Source organism: Babylonia areolata, chromosome 6 (genome assembly GCF_041734735.1).
Source record: "Babylonia areolata isolate BAREFJ2019XMU chromosome 6, ASM4173473v1, whole genome shotgun sequence".
Taxonomy (NCBI): domain Eukaryota; kingdom Metazoa; phylum Mollusca; class Gastropoda; order Neogastropoda; family Buccinidae; genus Babylonia; species Babylonia areolata.
This window is the reverse complement of record NC_134881.1, coordinates 21,784,448-21,803,381: the sequence shown is the minus strand read 5'-3', so window position 1 is coordinate 21,803,381 and position 18,934 is coordinate 21,784,448. Positions and strand designations below refer to the sequence as shown.

The 18,934-nt window shown below is 39.3% G+C and overlaps 2 protein-coding genes across 3 annotated transcripts; both read right to left on the bottom strand.

Annotated features, from left to right (window-relative positions):
* Nucleotides 1–1,683: 1,683 nt before the first annotated feature.
* On the bottom strand, nucleotides 1,684–18,714 carry LOC143282833 (ashwin-like). The gene is made up of 4 exons (XM_076588647.1): nucleotides 18,625–18,714; nucleotides 12,093–12,289; nucleotides 4,529–4,922; nucleotides 1,684–3,093 (listed from the first exon to the last, which is right to left on the bottom strand). The coding sequence occupies exons 1-4, from the start codon at nucleotides 18,706–18,708 to the stop codon at nucleotides 3,034–3,036; spliced, it is 735 nt and encodes a 244-aa protein (XP_076444762.1). The 5' UTR covers nucleotides 18,709–18,714; the 3' UTR covers nucleotides 1,684–3,033.
* LOC143282832 (uncharacterized) lies at nucleotides 5,375–9,638 on the bottom strand. Of its 2 annotated transcripts, none has more exons than XM_076588645.1 (2): nucleotides 9,025–9,638; nucleotides 5,375–7,070 (listed from the first exon to the last, which is right to left on the bottom strand). In XM_076588645.1, exon 2 carries the CDS (start codon nucleotides 7,061–7,063, stop codon nucleotides 5,816–5,818), a length of 1,248 nt encoding a protein of 415 aa, XP_076444760.1. In that variant the 5' UTR covers nucleotides 7,064–7,070; nucleotides 9,025–9,638; the 3' UTR covers nucleotides 5,375–5,815. The 2 variants fall into 2 exon arrangements, with proteins under 2 accessions (XP_076444760.1, XP_076444761.1); XM_076588646.1 differs by lacking the exon at nucleotides 9,025–9,638 and adding an exon at nucleotides 8,809–9,006.
* Nucleotides 18,715–18,934: the final 220 nt, after the last annotated feature.

Here is an 18,934-nt window from a genome sequence, read left to right as displayed (position 1 = left end):
TACAAATGAGGAATGGAGTGCTGAAGGCAAATGATAACAGGGTACAAATGAGGAATGGAGTGCTGAAGGCAAATGATAACAGGGCACTGTGCTCTGCAGTTATAAAACTGCAAGTGGACAGAACACACACACACACATACACACTGCTCTGTGTCACTCAAATATTTATACTGCAGTTCACAGGGACAACTACCAAGTGTGTGTGTGTGCGTGTGTGATGTACGGTTTTGCTGACAACTCAAAGTGTGTATCACAGCTGGTATCTGTTGCAATGGAAATCTTTCACTAAAAGGTTAAGGAAATATTGTTATTAAACTAATTCCTTACGTCTGCAACCCCCACCCCACCAACCCTATTCCCATCCAACTTCAGCACCCTCATCATCATCACTCAAGGTTAACAGAATGAGGTAAAGGGGAGGTGGTAGGCATACACAGCCAGAGACCTGTCATGGATCCGGTCCCCTTTCTCACTAAAGAACCTTAAGCAAAAATTTTCCCCATGGAAACCCGCTTCCATCAGGAATTCCACCACAGAATGAGACTCAGTGACCTGCAGGCACATGAAGTGCACTCCCACAGCCTGATCCAACCCAGCCATTGACTGCCGACAACTTTCTGCAGGTTGCTCCAACATGCCACACTCGGGTAGAGAAGCCACCAAGCCTTCCGTATGCCCCTTCGTGATGGTACCTACCTGGGCAATTACACAGCCCTGTCCCAGAGACACCAGGGACCTAAAGTCTCTTGTTGCCAAATGTCTGCCATTCAATGCATAGGCAACATACCAGTGATGTCATTTTTTGGCAACGACAAAAAAGTGGCGGGGGGAGCGCCCATCACGTGTCAGCTCGCATGGAGGAGCTCTACAGACAAATACATGCATGCACTCAAGGTCTGACTTAGCAAAATGGGTTATGCTGATGGTCCGTCTGCCTAGCAAATGTGGTGCAGCGTAGATGGATTTGTATGAACGCAGTGACGCCTCTTTGAGAAAATGAAGGGGAGGAGAGAGAACCACAGACAGGTTGTGATCTGTACCAGACACATGCTGCCTTGCAGTTCAGAGTGAACATTCCATCCACTTATCCACCACTCCACTTGCATCCAGTGCCAAAGTGCCACAGACACTCTGAAGCAAATAGCCAGATGATCACTTTAAACTCATTCTCTCTATTGCCGAATGCTTGAGGACGACATCATCACTGTCGTTAAACTAGAGCCGAGTCAATGCTGGAACGATGCCTAAAGCTATAATTTATAAACAAAGCACCCAATGTTTTGGGCAGTGCATTATTTTACTGTGAAGTGCAGTGCACTTATCGGGGTATAGTGAGTGACCCTCTCTTCCATACAGACAACACACACACACATACAATCAACAGTCACACATAGTACACACACATATGGTCTACACACTTGACTGGAGGTCACACAGTACACACATGATCAGCAGTCATACACACACGATCAGCAGCTGAACACACATACTACACACACGAATGATCAGCAGTCACACACATGTACACATGATCAGCAATCACGCATTGTAAGCAAACATACACACAATCAGCAGTCATACACACATAATAAATACATACATAATCAGCAGTCACACATACAAAATACACACATGATCAGCAGTCACACATACAAACAGTACATACAATCGGCAGTCTGAAAAGATGGTTATTCAAACACATTTAATTATTGTATCTGTACACCGCAGACATTCAGAATACCATTCGCATCTCTGAATAGATGGTTATCTACACATGAATTTGATTATAATTCTTTTTCCATGTACACAGCAGGCATTCAGAATACCATTCACACCTTTACATCATGGGCATCTGCCCAGTTTAGGATCCCAAGAAGACTCCTCCACCTTGCTGCTGTGTGGCCACAATAACAATCCCCTCTTCAACAGATCTAAGTGACAAAACCTGATTGATTTACTTTATGGGATCAAGAACATGGTTCAACATGTACACTAGACTTCTTTATATAAGTTTCCTACTCCATTCACAAGTAGAGATGACATAAATGATTAAAGCTATTTTAAGTCTTAAAAAAATCATGGATATTTAAAATATAATTTTTTTTTAAAAAAGAGGGGGCTCAGGGGGAGTAAAAAGGACTGGAGGCACAAAACAGACAGAAAGGGAAAAAGAGAAGTCTAATCTGTTCTTTGATTACACTGTTTTCTTTCATTCAGCTGTGACTCGACACACTATATACCTTTCACAGAATGAATACTAACAGCAACAAGTAACCATTCACCAACAAAAATACTAAGTTCAAAACCATGAAGTAGATGAACATATACAGATCAGTCAAATTGTAATACAACTGTAACAACACAAAAATCATGGACAGCTCTTCCATGCAGCACCCCAATGACTCTTCGTGTCGAGGCAGAAGAAAAAGATCTTTACAAACAGGGTTCACAAAAAGTTCATGATCACTTCATGAAAGCGCGTACATTTTCAAAAAAGTTTTTTTAAAAACTACGCGATTTATATTATGCAGACTGCCCAAGGTCTACCACTGGCCTCTCGGTGACCACATAAAAGGCTATATCAGGTACATATGCACCATGAACAGCTTGAATAAATGCATCTGAAAAATCAATGTTTCAGCTATTCAGTGATCTATGAATGAAAGCTCTGGCTTCTCACTATGAAAGAAATTGCAAGAAATCACCTCAGGTTATGAGTGGTGCTCATTACACTGGCTGCATACAGTGTATGCTGCAAATTCAGCATCAGAGATGAATTAAATGAATTCTCACAATGCAAGTTTTCAAGTGGTCCTTAAATATTTGTGAACCCTGAAATAAAAGGAGAAAAAAAAAAGTCCACAAGTAGACTTCTGAGTTCATCTGGAAACATGTGAGGCAACCTCACTGCCTATTTCAGACACAGCCGCCTCTTGCTTTGACTGTGTATTACTCTGAGCCTGGTGCTGAGACGACAGTCCACAGTTATTCTCTGGTGGCATGGTGCGCTGTGTTGTGCTCTGCCAGCTTCGGTCACGGCCAGGAGATTTTCTTGATTTTCACTTTCTTCTCTGGTTCTGGACTGTCTGTCTCCTGAAACACAGGACTAGGATTTTTAAATCACTAATCATGATTGCTTTATGATGGCCCATTAATCCTACAGAGCCATAAAAAGTACTAATGAGAGACAGAAGCCACCTGCAAAGAAAATGTCACTATGTATTCATACATATAAACCAAGGACATGCCTCTGTTGTTGACATTTGTCAGTTCTTCACCAGAGGGTTAAAGAAATTAACCCCAACACAAACAGGAGTATACAATACTCAAAATTTCATATCATATAACAGGCATACAAAACTCAAAAATGCCAGCGAACAACTCACACAACCTGGGAGCAACTAAAAAAAGCACTACAAAAGGGAAAATGCCCAATAAGACTAAGTCCTGAAAAGATCAGAAAAAAAACTGAGGCTTTCTAGAAAAAAGATAAGTGAATGGACCAGCGAGGCAGGAAAAAAAGGATGAGACGACAGAATTTAAGAAAAGAAAGGCAAATGCAGCAACAGAAAATAACCTCCAACACAAATTTTTCACAAGGTGGGAGAATACCATTCAAAAGAGGCTCCAACTTTCCAACATGGGGTGTAATACAGTTCAACACATTCCTGAACAATGCCTATGAGTAAACACAGACCTTGTCAGTCAGACAAGAACCTTTCAGTCAGAGCTTTTCTGGAACTTTACACAATACAGCTGTCCCTGATCTGCTAGGCTTTAGTTTCAATGCCATGTACCACAAAGTAGGAAACCAAATTTAATATTTTGTACTAATTCACATGAAATTGTATAAATGTATTGTATGTTCACAATTATGTATTGGTACTTGGTATATTGTATATTTTGTTATTCACTACTGTTTTAATATTTGTCAGAACAGAATTTGTGATAAATTTGAGATGTTCACCATGTCACAATCCTTTTTCTTTTCTTTTCTTTTTTTTTTTTTTTTGTTGTCTGAAGTGTATTCTTCTACCATCACAGTTGATTTCTCTACAGAATTCAGCTAGGGAGATCCTTCTGTTGTCGTGGTTATGCTAAGAATATGTTTAACATTTCTATTTTGCAAATGCATGACAGTGATACTTCACTTCTTTTCATAACTGCATTAATCAAGTTGACAAAGATCTGTAATTATGACTGGAGCTAGAAACAGACGAGTCTGGAGGCATGCGCTCATCCCAAAAGCTGGTACTTTTGGGTACCAAAGTTTCATAAATTTGATTTATATAGCATTATGACATAAATTACTTTCAACCAGATTCTTTTTTATATTCATTCTTTCTCCCCACATTTTCATTTTAAATTAACACGAGAAAACCCTGAAAAGTAAATGTCAATGATAATGAAGTCAAGCAGACACAAATCCTTCAGATCTATAATCCAATCCTCATTATCTTCGCCCACTTGCCTGCATACACACACACATACACCACTCATATTCCTAATCCTAGCAACATCAGCTTACCATTGGCTGTACACTTCTGTCATCACTGAGCGACTTCTTGGCCGAATTCCCCGAGCCGCTCAAATGAGAGTTGATTAGCTTGATTGTTTTGTTCAGCGTAACAGTCTGTGGTGCACTGGTAGGACTCTTGTCTGTGGGACTTTTGGCATCACCCGACGATGTGCGATTCAACTTGATGATTCGAGGACTTGGAGGAGTGGTGGTGCTTGCTGACGAGTCACTGACGTTATTCTGACCAGCTGATGGGCTGTGGGACTCGCCAGAAGGTCTGGAACCCCCCAGCTTGATCACTTTCTTGTCAAAGTTGACGCAGGATGGGGGAGGCTTCAGCCGATTGCCTGCTGTGTGGCCCTCAAACGATGTGAGCTGGCGAGACGGTTCTGGCATGGCCTTCCTGTCAGAGAATAAACACTAAAATCTCATACCTTTGAATGGCTATCTACAACAGTAAGTTGCTGAGTGAAATCACACCTATATTTAATAACATTGTAATAGTTTTCTTGTGACCCAGAGACAGAAACATTCAAATAGAAGACAATGAAATAACAATGTTCAAGAGAACATTCTGAGTAATTTGAAAACTCATTAAACTAATCACATTACAATACTACCTAGTAATTAAGGAAAATATGATTTACCAATAGTGCACGCATATCATTCGTCTTTGTGTGCATAGCACTGTGTGGGTCAGTCTCCAGAACTGGGGCCAAATTATGTGACCAAAATGAAGCACCAGAAATCAAACTACAAAAATGATTCATAGTGGATAATTATTACAATAGCATTAGCAGTCCAAAATGTGTAACAACAATGTAACACAGAAAAAAACTTATCAATAGTCCTACCCTTGATCCTGATCTTGCCTGTAAAAAGTCCTGGTGCAAACTGCGCAGGACCTTTAGCAGCACAGACATTTCCTTTCTCGCTGTTGTTGTTGTTGTTGTTGTTGTTTATTTACACCAATTCATTTTCTGGCAGAGATGTTGTTGGTGTCTCCAGGTGTGCTGATATTTCTCTTTCTCCCTTTTCTCCTTGGGTTTTCCACCTATCTTAGAACTGAACATCTGGCCTGCTTACTGGTCAGATTCTTGGCAGACTTCGGCATACTGTGTGTATGTTGTATAATTCATTCATTGTAAAGCACTTCAGCTGGATGAATGCTTTTTTTTTTTTTTTAATATATTTTTAAACCACTATCAGAGCTCTTGACAACTAAAAAAAAAATTTTTAAATAAAAAACCACACACACACAAAAACCAGCTGTTTCTGTATTTTCTAGTCTACTGACTAGATCAGTTCTTCCCTGATTTTGCAAGCCATAATTTTGTCTTCAAGCATTGCCTGCAAAACCCTTTTCTGCTCCGGAGATGCCAAATTGATGAGGTCTATCACTGTCTGAGCATATTCTCTTGGGCTGCTTGGAAGGTGTGCTTTTGCCCATGAAAAAGCCTTTCTCCTGGCATCTTCTGACCAACAGAAATCTGATTCATATTCACTCTGAATCATCGCATCTTCAGCATAGGCCAATTCTGTTTCCATCTCAAAGAAATGCTGTTGTTCTGCCCACTTTTCCAGCTTCATTTGTTGGTGTTCTTCTCTTTCACATCCGAATTTCTCAAGAGCTGTCTTCTCCATTTGTGCACTCTTTTGGTCAGCTAATCCAAATTCACCCTGAATCACCAATATTTCAGCCTCGATTGATTCCAAGACACGCTGTGCAGCCTTCTTTTCTTCATTCCTTTGTCTGCGTCTTTCTCTTTCACATCTCAGTTTCTCAGGAGATTTCTTCTCCATTTGTGTCCTCTTTTGGTCAGCTGATTTAGATTCATTCAGAATCGCTATGTCTTCAGCCAGATCCAATTCATTTTCTGTCTCCTGGGAACGTTTTGCTGCCTTAATTTCTAGGTACCTTTGTTGACATCTTTCCTTTTCAAGACCCAGTTCTTCGAGAACAGTTTTCTTTGCCCCTCGTTTTGCTGCCTTCATTTCTTGGTACCTCTGTCGACGTCTTTCATTTTGAAGACTCAATTCTTCAGGAGTTTTCTTTAACCTTTGTGCATGCTTTTGGCTTCTCCACATTTCTCTCTGCTTTTCTTTTTCCTGTTTTCTTGAAAGGACTGGCTTTTGTTTTCCCCAGTGTCTCTGCTCTCCTTTTATCTTTTTTCTGGTATGGACTGGCTTTGGTTTCCCCCGGTCTCTGTCTCTTTTTGCCTGTACCCTCTTTTTTGCCTGCTCTCTTGATATAGCCCGCTTTTCCTCTGTCATGCTGGCACGGTACTGCCGGCTGTACTCTCTGCTTTTTTCAACCAATTCCTTATACTTTTCTGGGTCTGTTTTCTTCATACGTTCCCGGTATAATCTCGCGCGTTCTGCACAAGTCATCTTTTTCTTCACTGCCCGTGGCAACACCAATTTTAATGGCTGTGCACATGAAGGTTCTGCACTGCACGCTGAACTTGCAGCTGAAGGTACCGGCTCTTGTGGATGTGCTTCCCGCTTCAGAGCAAGACGCTTGCTGCGCCACACACTGGTCATGTTGGCACTGCAATCATATAATCAATACAAAATTTCAATTTTAGGGGTTGGAGGTTTTAATTACAGTTCATTTTCCTTTCTAAGTCTTGTTGATTTCATTTCATTTCCTTCATAAATGACAAAAATTGGTTATGTTAAAAATCATCACAAAATACAACATGCTATGGCTTTTATGTGACTCAAAACTGTATTTTTGGTTCATCGTAAAAATATATATAATTTCATAAGGGACACAGCTGGATAGCCTTGGCTGCAATGGATCAGCATTTGAATTTCACTGAAACACTTTCAAACATAATTATATCTACATGACGTCTTTTGTTATTAGTTCTCATAAATTTTTGTTTAAAAGAGCCCACTCCTGTATTTTCCATGACTTTACCACTCGGGTATAATGAAATAAAAGCAGCTACTGCATGCTCAATAATTACCACAAAAAGCAAGAAATTGCAAAAAGTGTTGTAAGTTTGAATGCTTATTCTAATACTATAATAGTACCTTATTTGAAACATCAGAATGCAATCAACATAAACATGTCAATGCCATCAGTGCCATTCTCTGTGGTCCATCCAGAATTTCCTCTTTCTTTCCTTTTTTTTAAATTAATATACAAAGCAGACACCAAAATAGAATGTACCACTGCCTTATAACTGCAACTGAACAAAAAGTGATTTTTACAAATCCAGCAATGGACTACAAACAACCCAAGAATATTTTGCTGATCCAGAAAAAAAAAGGAAATCTGGATGACTAACGCCCATATTGACATAACTGGAAAGTGCAGAAAGATTTTCTCCTTTTTTCTTTTTTTTTTTTCTTCTTTTCCCTTTTTTTTCTCTTGTTGTCGTTGTTTTTTTGCTACCTCTTTAACCAAATTCTGGTGTCAACAAAGTATTTCCAGAAAATGGATTTGTTTTAAAAGTTTACCATGGGCATACAATGATACATTATTACATGTGTACAGACACATGGACAAGCAAATCAGGTAATTAGAAGAACAGATGCTCTCTTTGCACACAAGTATGTGAGCCAGACATCTGGAAAAAAAAAAAATCTCAATAATCACTGCTCTCTTATAGTTATACCCTCTTTAAGTAACTCAAGGTTAATGATTGATCAATGTCACATACAATTCATTTTCCTTGTTTGGTTCTACTTTTTGATAAAAGCTAAATACAGCATTTTTCGGCAATGCCAGACTGACTTTCAGTTAACAGGTATTTAGCTGCAAACAAAAAAGAAGCAATAATATTTGTTACCATCCTACATCTGTGCCAAACACATCAAAAAAAAAAAAAAAGAACGATAATAATAACAATAATAACAATAATAATACTGAATTGATGAATAAAGTAACAAAATCGCAAAAATCAATGAATAAAGCTTTTGAACAAACCATGAAAAACAATTTTGTCCATCTTATCGCGCAAAATTATTTTTAAAGGAGAAAAAAAAAAAACATTTGACAACATCTCATTATTAAGTTCTTCCAAACAGGAAACCCACAAGGCTGATCTTTTTTTAAATCAGTCACAATAATAATTAAATCAGCAGAACATATGACGTAAAACGGCGCTGTTTAGAGAAAATACAGTGATGCGATAAACTTGGAGGCACTGACGTATCATGGACGGATCAGTCGATTACAAGTGCATTCCATACGTCTGTAACGCAAACTGATAAACTAAGATAGACAGCACATTTATGTTTCAAAGTAAGTAAAGGTTGTTATTTTTTATCCTTACCATCTTTAACGAAAAGCGTTCTTACAGAACAACACCAGCAGACTGCGCCCGTTTCCGAACATCATCTCTCCCACATGGAACATAATCTCTCCATCATGGGAGCCCATGTGTCAGAAACAATGATTGTATACAAACTTAGTTGGCTAAGAAAAAATGCAAAACCAATAACAACAACAAACAACAACATACACAATTCATTTTCGAACAAACTCTTACCAGTTTGATGTGAGTCAACAGATCTGAGTACACTGTGTATCAGACGAAGATTTCGAACGCTGGTGGAAACTACACTTAGTGTTTCACGGAGTGTGGTCGAACGAAAACAATTGCAGCGCATGTTTCAGTCCAGTTTACACTTTCCGCCCATGAGTCCGCACGATCCATGTGAAAATAGTCCTTAGTTCCTTCACCTCTGTTTTCTTTTATTCTTGACACGTGTATTTATTGCGAAGATAATACGTAAAGACGTAACACTGGAAAGTGTAAACGAAAATAGATTTACGGATTCCTGCTGTTGAGGAATGATGTGTTGGCCATGCAATGTGAAGAACGTGTTGTGTCATTTGCGCGCTTGCCTGCACTTGAAAAAAGCGCGGCATGTGATGTCATATCATATCATATCATATCAAGGCGTGCAGGCCTGACAAGGCCTTTTGCCCGCTTGATGTGGGGAAGAAAAAGAGAGTCCCCACATATGTCTGATGCATTTTTCAACATTGAGTGCGCAATGCTTGAAAAATCAATAAATATGTAAATGAGTTTTGTATTTAAAATTTTTCAAATGAATATCACGATAATTTTTAAATGTATTCACTGTTCCTGCGGAAACAACATCTTGTGACAAATTGTTCCAAACATTTGTTACTCAGTTAGTAAAGAAATGTGCAAATCTGGAAGTTTTAACTGAAACTTTTAATAGTTTGTAGGAATGGCCTCTTGTGGTACTGTTCTCATTCAATGTAAACAAAGAGTTTATAGTTCTGCTGTCATATAATCCATGTGTCATTTTATACATCTCTATTAAATCACCACGCAGTCTTCTATATTCTAAACTAGGTAACTTAAGTGCTTGCAACCTACTTTCATAGTCCATATCAGCAAAGCCAATGATTCTTTTAGTGAATCTTCGTTGAATATTTTCAATACTGTCTATGTTTCACTAAACCCTTATTCCAAACAACATTCCCATATTCTAAGACTGGCCTGACTAATGACTTAAATAATGGCACCATTATGTCTTTACTTTCACACTGTATGTTTCCAACTAGCATTCCGGTCAATCTATTGGCTTTTTTTTAATGGTTTCATTAACATTGACATCAAAAGAGAGACCAGAGTCAACAATGACTCCAAGATCTCTCTCCGATGAAGTCTCCTGCAAGTCCGTACCATTCATATAATACTTATAGTGTGGATTATTTTTGCCTACGTGTAAAACTTTACATTTATTGTTATTAAATTTAATTTGCCATCTATCAGTCCAGTGTACTAAATTATCAATACTAACTTGTAATTTCAATCTACCAACATCAGAATCTACTTCCTAAGTTTTATTGGTGATATATTATTTCTCCAGGATAAGAAACAAGCACAACTATACGATTTACTGATGTTTTGATATGTATCGATCCTGTGTGTGTGTGTTGTTGTTGTTGTTGTTGTTTCTGGCGACATCTTTTCTGTGTCAATCAGAGCCTTTTTTTTCTTCTTTCTTTTTTGTGAGGGGCCTCAATCCTTCTGTCTTCGCACTGGTTACACGTTTTAATTTTTATGGGCCCTCTAAACCTCCGGTTTTTTGGTGGTTGTTGGTTATGTTGTTTTTTTTTCTTTCTTTCTTTTTCTATCTTTAACAATCTCCAATTGCATTTTTTTTTAAATAAATAATAATAACAAGCATACAAAAAAATCAGTCAAAACTGATGTATCCCTGGAGTCACTCAGTTTTACAAATGTATATTTGTCAATCTTTATAAGTCACAAAAAATATGGTTTAATTCTTGCAAGAATTAGTCTTTTTTCCATTCCATGCACTTGAATACATGCGTAATGCATTCTGTAAGAACAGTTGTGTGAGTGTGTTGAGGGTGGGGATGGGCAAAGTGGAGATGGAAGGTGTTTTCCATTTGCATGTCTTGTAATATTCAGTATAGATCTAGAATGTTGTCTTTGTCAGACATTGCACAACCCGGTTATAGCCCTGTGCATTAGTTGGCTGAGCTATGAGCAACAAATGATGCAGACACCTTACAATGTCAACAAATGGAGCCAATATTTTCCAGATTTCTTCTTCTTTTCTTTTAACAACGTCCATCCCAACTGAGACACAAACTCACAACAGATTCACACAAAATTGTACAAATTTCTTTATTCACTTACAATCTTGATAACATGCAAAACATCTGATTTTGAATTATTGTCAATACATGTGGGAGTCAAATCCAACTACGAGACACCCATGTGCAACCAGCTCTGAAGACTAACCCATTTATGTGTACATGCATTACCACAGCCACTGCATGCTAACTCAATGTTTTCAGAACAAAACTGATCAAAATGCATACTCCACTACTGGCAGCAACTGCAGTTATTCAACATGGGTTCAGGAACTTTTTCAATGTGGTTATCAGATAACTGAAATAGGATCATGAGTAGATAATGATCTCATTATATCATGATTATGGGGTTTATGAATTAACAACATTATTCACAATCAGGCAATGTGAAATAATAAAAAAATAAAACCTATGATCATGGTTCACTCAGAAAAAAAAGGCTGGAACCTCAGCTGTCTTTTCATAAAAAAATAAATAAATAAAATAAACTCAATGGTGGAACTATTTACTGAAGCAACAATCCCATTCAACTTCAATTTAAACCAGCAATTTCTGCCAGGTGAACTAAACATAAGACATTACAGGTCATAATTCTTTGCGCTTATACCATAATGAACATCATTTCATGTCATTGGCGTATATAACAGACCTGTATAAAGTGAATAAATAGCTCTCTCTTGATGTTTCAACAGAGGCTGAAGCTCAGAAAGAGAGTAAACTGAAATGCCAATCATATTTTTTTCTTCTTTTTTTTTCTTTTTTTTTTTTTTTAATAAATCTTTTTGCATTACATATATATCATATGTTCATTATTTTTTTCATAAGAAATTGATGGATTTTTTTTTTCAACTGATAACAGTGTCACAAATAACTATGTAATACATACTGTCATCTAACATTTTACTACTGTTTCCACTAACTCTGGTCACTTCAGAACTGACAAGAACTTACTTGACTGGTGGTGCTGAGGTATCTGGACCAGTAATCCTTCTCTTCTTGTTTTGCAGAACTTGCTTTCTTAACATGTCCCTTCCTCGTCGGTTCTGGCGATATTTCCGCTGTGGACGTGGGATGATGAACTGATAGTACAGTTCCAGCAGATCATCTCTGCTAGTGCTTGTAAGGTCATCAGGTAATTTCACAAAGCGCTGGAAACAAAGCACGCACATATATTTCGTTTATGAATGCTACTTCAAGTGCAGTGAAGAGTGACACTTTAGCAGTGCTGAGAAATTAGCATTCCCATCAGGGCTAGAAATTCCTAGATAACTTATAACTGTCCTGGGGACATTCCACTGACTTCATTAAGTTCATAAAAAAAGGCTCTATACTTCATTTACTTGTCCCCTCGCATTTCCACTTCCTAACACAAAGACTGTTCAGACAGTTAATGAAAGTAACTACCAGTAAGGAAATGACAAGTCAACAGACATGATTTAACATAATCTATAATAATAATAATAATGAAAATAATAAAAACAGAAATAATAATAATATTAACTGGACACTTATCAGCACTTTCCTCATTGCACAAAGTGCTTTACAATCCACACACACATGCATACGAAACACACTCAGTCCTCAACTCACACTCATGCACAATAACCGTATATGTGCATACAAACTTATATGTACAATACAAACAATTACACGCATCCATACGATACATGCATGCATGCATGCATCCATCCACACATACATTTGACGCACACATAATACAGCATCACAAATATACCTACACAATCAACTGACTACTTTCATGCATGAGAGAGGGTCTGGAGGAAATGCTGCTGGAAGAGGAAAGTCTTGAGCTTAAATTTTAAGGAAGGCAGTGAGGGGCTGTGACGGACGTGGTGAGGCAAAGAGTTCCATATTTGAACAGTAGATGATGAAAGGCTCGACCACCATGCTGTTCTCTTTTGTATTTCGGGATGTGGACAGTTCTATCATTGGCCGCACAGCAAAGACAATGGGAGGGTACATAGATTTGAAATATGTCAGAGAGGTATTGGGGCGCAGTGTACTAGTAATTTATAGGAAAAGATGTAAATTTGTAATTTTGTTTTTAATAGTAAGAAGAAATAACCAGTCCCACAGAGAATTTAAAGTCTGGTGTATTGTTTGCACATTGACATGTTTTATTGAAAACTCTGTGTCTCAGTGAAAAGGAGATGAGTTGAAGTGTGAACAGCCTGCACCAAGTTGACCACTCATTCACCTTTGCATTGAAACAGTCAAAACTGGCCCAACAATCAAGTTAAGAGAGCACTTCAACTGTCCACAAGTACAGATGTCCAAGACAATTGGATGAGTGGCTATTTCAACTAAATTCCTGCCCTGGCTAAAAGAAAAATCAACATTTGGTATAGTAACCTGGTGGTTCTTCTTCTTCGTTTGTGGGCTGCGACTCCCATGTTCACTCATATATTGAATAACATGTATATTATACACTAGTGCCATGTAGTGAGCTTTTGACCATTTTTACCTCCACCAAGTAGACAGTCTTACTCAATTTTCAGGGTGGGAGAGGGTGTGCATGCCGGGTATGTACTTGTTTCCATACCCACCAAGTAACATGTTCAGTCATCTATATACATGTATGATGTATACATCATATACACTGTTGGGATTTTACCTGTATGACCAGTTTCACACCCACCATTTAGACAATCATACTTGATTTTCGGGGAGGAGGTGTGGGGACGGAGGGGGCGGTGGGGGTGGGGGGGGCTGCATGCAGAGTATGTTCTTTTCCATAACCCACTGAATGCTGACATGGATTATAGGATCTTTCATGTGTGTATTTGATCTTCTGCATGTGTATAAACAAGAACCTGGGTCAGGCACTCACAGGTCTACAAATCTGTTGATCAGAAAAATCTCCACCCTTTACCCACCAGCCTCCATGACCGTGATTCGAACCCAAGACCCTAAGATTGAAAGCCAACCCTGCAACCACTAAGCTGTTGCACCAGTCTATCTGGTGGTTAGAGATGAAGTTTTTTCTGACTCTGTGTCAACATACGTGCATACCAGTAAGTCAATCCCTTTCACCTAGTTCAAGTGTAAAACTAAGTAATACAAGTGTTTCAAACCCCAGGAGTAGTTACCCAATTTGTACAACCAATCACCTGTTGCATCAAGGTGAAGAGGCTGTTAGTGTTATATAAATATCCAAGCTATCACTCTGTCACAGATAAGAAGATTGCATGCATGCTTGCACACGCGCACTTTGTACAATCAAGTTCAATAGGCGGTTATCCCACCTATCACTCTGTCACAGATAAGACTGTGCATAAAAGTGCGCATACAGTATACAAACACTTTATAAATGTGCATTACTCAGATATATGTGGTCTAAGTCAGCTAACGCTGATATGTGCATGCGCACTCTCGTACAGGCACACAAACACACACACACACACACACACACACACCGACCCTCTGAACTCCCCGCAAACACTCTCACATAAGTATACATCAGATACACCAACATTCATGCATGAACAAAGAAACACATGCATGCACACACACAAACTTATTAGCAAAGCAATCAAGAATGGGAGTTGGGAGGTACAAAGCCAGTGGAGTAATGAGGGAACAGGCTGAAATTATCAATCTGGTGGATATCATCAAGCCGGACATCATTATATGCACAGAAACATGGCTTTGTCCTGACACTGGCAATCCAGAGATTCTACCTGACCTGTACACTACTTACCACAAGGACAGGAATAGAGGAGGTGGAGTGATCATTGCTTTGCTACATTGTTCCAGAGCTCTGAGCTCAATGCGAGCTTTTGTGGATTAGGCTGAAACTTCTTGGGAGACAATCTCTATACATTTGCGCCTATTAGTATTACAGACCTAATGTTTCAGATCAAGCTAGCCTAGACCAGTTCTGATGGTCCCACAGTAAGGCTGTTGCTATTAACAATGCACATACCCTGGTAGAGTTTATGGTCGTTTCACCCTTGTGTCGGTTCGCCCCCAACCAGTTTGCCTCCAAGCCAGCCAGTTTGCCCCCATATCACAGGTCATTTTGCCCCTTTCACTGTGGTTTTGCTCCCAACCAGTTCATAAATTATAAACATTTGATTGTGTATTGTTTTCTTTGAATTTGCAGGAGTCTAGTGGTAGTAATAATCATAGCCAAAACAGGGGATGGCTAAGAACACAGAAACAGGCAATGAAGTACCAATTCGGATATTGTTTGGCAAAGATTCATACAATGCAACATATTACATAATTCTAGAGTCAAGGAGAAAAGAGGCATGGAGAAATGGATCAGATGATCAACAAGACTAGACAGTAGACACTGACAGTAAAGTAATTATCTATGAAGTTGTATAAAGGTTTTTGAGATCATACTGGTAAGGACTGATCAAAGTGGAAGAGCTGTAAGAGGCTTGTAAAAGTTGTTTCACAGTTTTCGAAAAGGTAAATTATAAAAAAAACTGTAAAATGAGTAAGAAGGATAATAGCAGAAACCCACAACCTTGTGTGTGCATACATGTATGTAAATAAAAACATAGGAAGTACGTTCTGTTTGTCTTTATTGGAAGAACGAAGCACTGTGATGTTCACTGAAATAAACCAGGCAGTTTGGGGCGAAAACACAGCAAACGGGCGAACTGACTAGGGACGAACTGGTAATGGGGCAAACTGACAATGGGGCGAAACAACCAGATACTCCTGGTAGGAAGGGATCTCAACTTCCCAGAGCAGCTTAAGTCCAATTGCCCATACCCCAACCTAAACAGGCAACTGCAAACATTCTCAATGATTGTGGCATGGAATAACTGGTGGAAGTGCAATTATGTGGAACAGAGTCAAACGCCTTCCTCAAGACAGTGAAGTCCATATATATATATATATAGACAACATCAAATGTTTCACCACTAACATTTCTGTTAAGTCATTCATCACCTCTAAGTGTAACACAAGAATGTCCGCGTAGAAAGCTATGTTGGGATTTAGAAAGTAAGTCATTGTTGGTCATAAGGCCTACTATGGCATAAATCTCTAAAGTAATAAATGCGACATAGCTGGGCATAGATCCTTGATTGATACGAAGCTCAGTGCTTAGTCAAGTTAGTGGAGATCCTAACAAAAATTTCATTGAATGACATCAGTAATTGTTGCAAACAACAATTTTGGTGGGAATTCGTCTGTAAATTATATATATATATATATATATATATATATATATATTGGGAGTTTGTTGGTAATTTTGGTGGGAGATTTGGCAAATATGGAGTCAGGAAGAGGTGTTGAGGGTCACGTGACCAATGTGTGGATCAAGAGTTTGATTCCTGGTTGGACTTTTCTGTGCGCGGTTCTATCTCAGTATCTGCCATTTGTGAAAAGTTCATGCTGGACAGCAGAGAAAGCAAAGCCAGGAATCAAGGAAAGTCCACATAGACTTCCATTGATAGAGAATTGAACGTTACATCCTTTCATTATTCAGGACCAATGTCGAGCTGTTCACTGCACATCGATCGAGGATCGATGCCCAGTGCCAGGCTAATAAATTACTCTGAAACTTTGCACAGAACACATGTAAGGCTAACTAGTCTGAAATTTCCTGCTGGTCTAGCCTAAATAATCTCATGCTGGTTTTGGCCAGATCTTGCAAAATAATGGTCCTTTTATCTGCTTTTTCCTGCAGATCCCCCCAACAGTGCAAACTGTGTCACCAACAACATGGATTCAGAAGAAGACGGTCGTGTGAGACTCAACTCCTTGGTTTTGCGGACGAGCTTGTAAATAACATGGCCCAGGGGAAACAGACTCACTGACATCCTTGTCGTGGATTTCACAAAAGCATTTGGCAAGGTCAACCACTCACTCTTGGTCCACAAGCTACACCATTACGGCATCCAGGGAACGCTTCTCACATGGATCTCCGACTTCCTCAAAGACCGAAGGCAGGCAGTGGTAGTCAACAGTGTACACTCAGACTTTATCAAGGTCCAGTCTGGAGTACCACAAGGTAGCGTGCTTAGCCCCTGCTTGTTCCTGGTCTACATCAACGATCTGCCAGACCTACTGACTGCCTATGCCAGACTGTTTGCGGATGACACAGCTGTGTATGATGTGGTTGCATCACCAGATGACCAAGCCCATCAACAATGGAACCTCGACCAGCTTGCTGTGTGGGAGAAGAGATGGGACATGGTCTCTCATCCAGGGAAATACACCACACTACCGGTAACCTGTAGCAGAAAAGGCTTACCACAACCCCAGTACCAGGTACATGAACATACACTAGAAACTGTCAGCAGCGTTAAATATCTTGGATTGACGTTTACCAGAGATCTCAATTGGAATGAACAGATCAACAATGTTTGCTCAAAAGCCAACAAAACCCTCAGCTTCTAAAGGCGAAATTTAAAATTCAGCTTCCGGGGAATCAAAGAGACAGCATACAAGATCTTTGTAGTAATTGTACGACCCATCATGGAATATGCTGCAACATTCTGGGACCCCCACACGCAGGAGAGTATCCAGCGCAGAGCAGCACGTTTCGTCTTGAGGCACTATCATAACACCTCCAGCGTATCAGACATGACTGATGAACTATGATGGCCCTTGCTCCAGGACAGACGTTGAACTGCCCGCCTCTCTATGCTATACAAAATTTGGCATGAAATGGTATGCATGAACAGCATGAAACAAAAGATGGAGCCTGCCCTAGCCTGACAGAGGAGAGGCCACAACCATCAATACACCCAAACAAGATGCCGCACACAATATCAGCAACATTCCTTGAACTTGAACTTGACAAAATCAGTGTGTATGCCTATCTGTCCTTTAAACAGTCCATGCGCTCCTACTGTTACTGTGGCATGCGTGGGTATTATAATGCCTACAAACTACCAGAGATAATCTGGATTGTAGACGATTGAACTGCCTTTCCAAAAAGTGTCGAGCCTACCAAGAACAATCCCAGACTGGAACAGCCTGCCCCAGAGCATCGTGGAGGCCACAACCATCAACACCTTCGTGTCAAGGGCCTCCAGACTGACTATATAGTGTTTTTTTTTTTGTTGTTGTTCTGTTTGTTTGTTCGTTTGTTTGTTTTTTGGGTTGGTTTTTTTGTTTTGTTTTGTTTTTGTTTTGTTGGTTGTTGTTGTTGTTTTTTTTGGGGGGGTGTTTTTTTTTGGGGGGGGGGTTGTTGTTGTTTTTTGTTGTTTTTGTTGCGCTTCCGACCTCCTCCAAAGTGACAGAATAATCAACTGGTTGATTGCGGTCGCTTCCCTGGAAGAAGAAGAACTTGAGAAGAAAAAGAAGAAGAAGAACAGTTACAGTAATCAACATTCGATTGTGGTCACTCCATGGAAGGAAGGAACGCCGGTGAAGTATCGTGTGCCCCCAGCACGACGTGTGCACTTCTACTGTCGGTGTGAGTGCATTCTAACTCCATCTCTACAACTTAAGCCGAAGAGTATGCACAAAACAAAACTTTGACTTTGCTCACCTGTGATAGTATTTCGAGTAATCCTTCTTTTGACAACAATTCTGGGAACATGCAATCGACCTTACTGTCCATGGAGGTCGCCATTTTGAAATATCCGCAGTCAAAATGATTTGAGAGTCCATTAGCAATAATTATCTCATTGGTTAAAATGTTTTGCTTCTATGGTTTATTAACAACATCAAGCGGCTGTCTTACTTTTCAGATCTTATTACATCAATATTGAATTTATTATCATGATTAAAATGAAAACACATAGCGTCTGTTTTGTCACATGACTGGACAAAATGGCGAATGATCAGATGAGACAGTG

What these genes read in the sequence shown, in the direction of transcription:
- LOC143282832 (XM_076588645.1), bottom strand. Translation starts at nt 7,063, where the DNA reads ATGACCAGTGTGTGGCGCAGCAAGCGTCTTGCTCTGAAGCGGGAAGCA.
- LOC143282833 (XM_076588647.1), bottom strand. Translation starts at nt 18,708, where the DNA reads ATGGCGACCTCCATGGACAGTAAGGTCGATTGCATGTTCCCAGAATTG. An exon ending in ACCTCAGCACCACCAGTCAA is followed by an intron (nt 4,923 to 12,092) that starts GTAAGTTCTTGT and finishes ATTCTCTGACAG; the next exon opens with GAAGGCCATGCCAGAACCGT. An exon ending in ACAGAAGTGTACAGCCAATG is followed by an intron (nt 3,094 to 4,528) that starts GTAAGCTGATGT and finishes CCTGTGTTTCAG; the next exon opens with GAGACAGACAGTCCAGAACC.